Genomic DNA, 4,928 nt, shown 5'->3' on the forward strand with positions numbered 1-4,928 from the left:
CCCCCGCCCAGCATGCTGATCTTAGGAAGGGCAGACCCCCGGCTGCCGCCTGGCGGTCCAGCCCACTCGCTGGACGGTTCGCTGGCGTGGGCGTGACCTCCCAGGAGGCGCCCGCTCCTTTCTGCCGCTGGTTTAACTACATGAAGAGTCGGGGATACGAGCCCATCGCTGGCCGTGTCCTCGCCACCCCTCCACGGGGACCACGGCGCGGGGCTGAGGTCAGCTCCCCAGACCGGGGCCCGGGACGCGGGGACGGTTCCCCTAAGACGAGCCAGCTGCGTCTGGTCCTCGGCGCAGACGGTCCCCACCCTGCGAAGCTTCCTCTCTCCTTCGCCGCGCTGCTCACCTTTACTCTGGCTTCGTTCTGCACCCTCGTGCTCTCCCGGGGTCGGTTTGGCGTCTTGCTCTGTAACGGCAGCGTGTTCGAGCTACTTACTCTCACCCTAAGTCCCACGCCGGTGACCATGAGGTTAATTTCTACGTCACCGAGACACCAAGGCGTAAGGCACAGGCTTGAGACCCGCACATGTGTGGTGCATTCCCGGTGGCCTCTGCCAGGTAAGAGTCACAGCCGAGAGGTCCACAGCCCGGCTCAGGCTCCGTCCCTTCCCCACGGCCCCCCGCAAAGGTGCAGAGGCTGTGAGCCGACCGACCGTGCGCCACGCGGGGCTGCGGGTGGGGAGCGGCGCATCGCAGATCCCACCCGGGGCTTTGCCACACGTCTGCCATCCCGCTTTCTCCTGGATTCATTTTACTCATCGCTGATTTTACCAGATGGGTGGGAGCGTCCAGAGAACAGAGGAGTGAAGTCCTGAATCCAGAGCTACGGCAGGAGATAGACTGTTAATAGTGTTCCACTCGTCCTTGGCCTGTAATCGGTGGCCGTCTCCACGCCGGGCACGTGCACTGCGTGTGGCGTCGTAGGTCCGTATCAGGCCTGGTCATCTAGAAAGGGTCGCACACATGCCGTCCCTCTGACCTCACAACAGCCGTGGGAGGTGGGTGTTCGCATCCCCGTCTATCTTTACAGAGAGGCACGCGTGCTGCCCAAGCCGACCCCGGCTCCTGGCCTCTGGTTGGGTGCTTCATCCCCGCCGTACCCCCCATCTCCCCCTGGTGTCAAGTGCGTCACCGCGAACACGGAGGTCGTCCAGTCTCAGGGATGGCCAGAGGAGCTGTCCGGGCGCACATGCTGGCCCAGCCGTGCTGGGGCCACTTCCTCCGCCCTCCCGCCCTGAATCTTTGTCTCAACCAGTCGTGGGGACCTCACGTCCCGCGGGCATCCTGGCAGCTTCAGTTGGCAAAAGGTGTGGGTGGCCTCCGGAGCTGGGGCAGCAACACGCAGCCGTGGGGTTCTGCTCGCAGCTAGCGAGTGCTGCCTTCACCTACTGTGTCCTCAGGTGGCGGAGAGCCCCGAGGCCGTGGACATGCCAGCCTGCCTGGTGTCCCCTGCACCCCCCCCATTCGGTCCCCAGGCCTCTTCTGGCTGCCTCTCAGATCCAAGATGGCTCCCGAGACCCATTCCCCGCCGGGCTGATGGCCCCGGGGAGACTGGCTCACAGGTGGCCGGGAGACTCTACCGTAAAAGACAAGAGCTGGTTAAAGCCACTGTTTGTCTTTTCCCCAGGGATCCAAAGGGCCCTGAGTTTAATTATCCCGTGCAGTGGGTGGTGGTGGCGCGGGTGGTGGTATGAGGACAGTTGCGTTTTTTGCACAAACGTCTTGAAAGACAAGTAGTTCAAGATCTCCAATTTGACCTAAAGGAGGCTGCTGTCTGTTTCCGGCCTGATTTCGCTCGCTGAGTTGTGGAGCGCTCATTTTTAAAGCACCGGGAGACCCTCTGTGGTGGAAAAGTAAGTGCTGACTGTCATCGAGCCAAACCGGTGGTAAAAGCAGCCGAGCTCCCCCCGCCTCTTGGGGGAAGCGTCTTCTGTCTGGGGCGATCCCCCTCGGGCTCAGATACCCTTCTGAGCCTTGGGTCTCAGCTCATCCTCGGACCCCGCCCTCAGCTCTTCCAGGCCCCGCCCCCACGGCTTGCCGAGACCCACTCAGAGTCACAGAGCTTTCATTCTTTGCCGCCGCCTGCCCGCTCGGGGTGGGGTTGACCTGGGCTCCGCCATCCCCCTTGGCCCGCTTGGCCCCCGCCAGCAGCGTGGTCACGGCGCGCAGCTTACATGCCGAGGATTTCCGTCCGCGCGTCACCACCCCGGGCTTCGCAAGCTGCGCAGCCCTTTTAGGCCGAGCCTCCTCTGGACACGGCTTCAGAACTTCACGTCCTCAAGCATCATCCCATCCCCAGGCTCCTCCGTGTTGATGGTCACGTGGTCCCCCTTCTGCGACCTTGGGATCTCTTCGTTTACTTTGTTTTTTATTTTTCTTTGGCGGTGGAGCCCTGGCTTTGAGAAGTTCTCGTTGGAAGGTGATCTGCGAGTACTCTCTGCAGAAGGTGCTCAGGGGAAGGTGTCAGCCTTTCCTTTGAGCCTTGTGGTCGCACAGAGGCTGTGTGGTGTTCACAGGACAGGCGGACGGGCCTGGAGCCGGAAGGATGGGTCTCCAGCCAGCGGAGAGCTTTCACCATGTCGCCGTCCTCTTCCTCTTAGGGACTTCTCTTCTCCTTTTATTTTTCTTCCCAGAAGTTCCTTCTCGCTCATCTTTGCGTAGTCAGTGAGTACCAGGAACCAGTGAAGGAAGTAACCTCTATTTGAGAAAGCACACGTCCCAGCTGCTGGGAGCACCCAAAATAGATTTGCTTGAAACCTTCCAGGCAGTGGGTGTTGATTAATCGGGGTCCCAAGGATGTTCTGCTCACAGCCAAGTCCCCCGAGGCTGTAACACTTGCGTACGAGACTTCTGTCTTGAGCTGCTGCAGCTTCTCCATTCCCTGCTCTCAGATCTGGCTGTTTTGCCTGGTTTCCTTGTTTGGCCTCCACCTTTGCCCTCGCACTGACCTTGGGACCCACTGAGCCTTGCTTCGCGGTTGGAATATTCTAGGTTCCTCAGCCACAGCCCTGTGGAGCTCGGGGCCAACACCTCTTTGTGGTTACCCACCCCAGTCGTGACAACCAAAAAAAGAGTTCAGACGTTGCCAGATGTCTGCAGGGCGGGGGCAAAGCCTTCCCTGGTTGAGGACCGCTGGTGTCTCCGAAGCAGGGCTCTTTCTTCTCTGTTGTCATCTTCACAGCGGCGTCTGAACGTGGTGCTCCGTGGACGTTGGTGGCTGTTGCTTGGTTTCACTGATGTATCGAGTGCAGACCCTTGATTAATTCTTGGGGAGAAACGTCGTGCCCTTTCTTCCCTGAAGAGTCCTTTGACTGGTTCACAGTGGCCTGTGCATGTGGGGGGTGCAGGCCGCAGGCCCTGCTCCTGCTGCCCTTTGCTCCAGAGGCACTTCGTGCTCCTTGGGAAGGCGGAGTGTGAAGGGAAGGCCCCACCGCCCCTCGTGCAGGTGGCAGGGCCCGAGGCATGGGCAGGACCGGCAGCATGGCCCCCGCAGAGTGACCGGAGGGGCCCCGACAAGCCCCCCACTCGTTCGCCCACGTGCCACCCAGCAGTCGCTGGTCTGAACTCACCTCCAGTTAAAAGGCAGGTGGTCGCTTACGAAACTGAAAACCACCCCAGAAAGGAAAGGCCTCAGTTAAGAAGACCTTACCTTGAATTTATGGCGTGCTTTCCACCGAGCCGTGTTATTTGATGAGAGGGCGGGGAAAGTATAACGAAGGCAGGGTCTCCAGGAGGGCTTCTAGAAGATGGGGAGGAGATGGACGGAGGAGGTGAGAAAGTGCGGCCCAAGACTCAGCTGCCGTCACAAAAATAGCAGCAGTAGGTGTCGTGCGCTCGCGCACGCGCTGGGCTCTGTGTGAAACACTGTGCGTTCAACCTTCGTGGCAGCCCAGGAGGGGGCCCCAGCTATTCTCCCCACTTTACAGGTGAAGAGAAGGGGTGGACCCCGCTTCGCAGTCTACCCAGAGCCGTGCTCTGTTAAAGGTGCAGGACGCCTTAGGCTAGCCCAGTCAATTCACGCTGCCCCGTAGTACCGGCCGGGCATGGGGGAGGGGATGGGTCACTGTGTCTCCAGAACACCTCCCAGAACTCTGTCTCAGAGTCACCTGGGGTCCTGGGACTCCAGCATGCCACAGCCTTCCGGTGGCTGGGAAAGCGAACAGGACACCCCTTCCTCTTATGCGGGGTCAGGCTCCCAAAGCAGTGCTGCTTAAGCGGCTGGGTTTCCAGACCGCCCCCCACCCCTCCTCCAGGGCAGCTCTGCCCGCAGCCCATCTTCACGAAGTGCCCTGGTGGACCCAGGGGGAGAGGAATGAGTGTCCAGGACGGAGACTTTGCCTTCTCGGGGCACCAGCACAAACCTCATCCGGGCCGAAGCCACCAGCGATGCATGCCACAGCGACCTGTCCGCTGGTTGACCAGACGTACCTAGACCGCCGAGCCCAGGAAAGAACGGCCCAGCCTTGCCACTACGCTGACCCCTTCCCGGTTGAAGATTAATTTCGGGGCTGAGATATTCTAGAACCTCCCAGTTGGAAGACAAGAATAACACAGCTTTTACTGTATTACAGATAGGCTTGCAAAGAACCAGATGTGGGACAGTATCCCAGCCTCTCAGTTCAGGGACCACTGCCCTCATTTCCACCCACATCCCAGCCGTTCAGCGTAGACGTGTGCCTGCCAGCCCCGCGCGTGCGGCCTCGCGCTCGTGGCTCTGTGATGGGACGAGAAATAAAAGAGGCCGTCGCCTCGCTGGCGCCTTCCCGGCAACACGGCCCTCCCGCCTGGGGTGTCCGTCCCAAGGCTGCTGGATGGTTTACAGCTGAGTGGCTCTCTGTGATTGTTCGCTCTGCCTGGCTTTCGAATCCCGTTGGCCTGCAAATCCTCCAGAACTACTCCTGCCCAGCCAGCCCCGATGCCCCTGGCCA

General features: G+C 60.5%; 1 protein-coding gene across 2 annotated transcripts in view; it reads left to right on the forward strand.

Moving 5' to 3' along the window:
- The window catches only part of PRKCA (protein kinase C alpha), a 372,776-nt gene that overhangs the window by 367,573 nt on the left and 275 nt on the right, over positions 1–4,928 (forward strand). The window contains exon 19 of one of the 2 annotated variants that reach the window (XM_007455276.1): positions 629–654. The exons of the other annotated variant lie outside the window; for it this stretch is intronic. Coding sequence (XP_007455338.1) covers positions 629–654 — 26 coding nt within the window. The remainder of the gene's footprint in view (positions 1–628; positions 655–4,928) is intronic. 2 annotated transcript variants of the gene reach the window in all.

Source organism: Lipotes vexillifer, unplaced genomic scaffold, assembly GCF_000442215.2.
Source record: "Lipotes vexillifer unplaced genomic scaffold, Lipotes_vexillifer_v1.1 scaffold664, whole genome shotgun sequence".
NCBI classification, from domain to species: domain Eukaryota; kingdom Metazoa; phylum Chordata; class Mammalia; order Artiodactyla; family Lipotidae; genus Lipotes; species Lipotes vexillifer.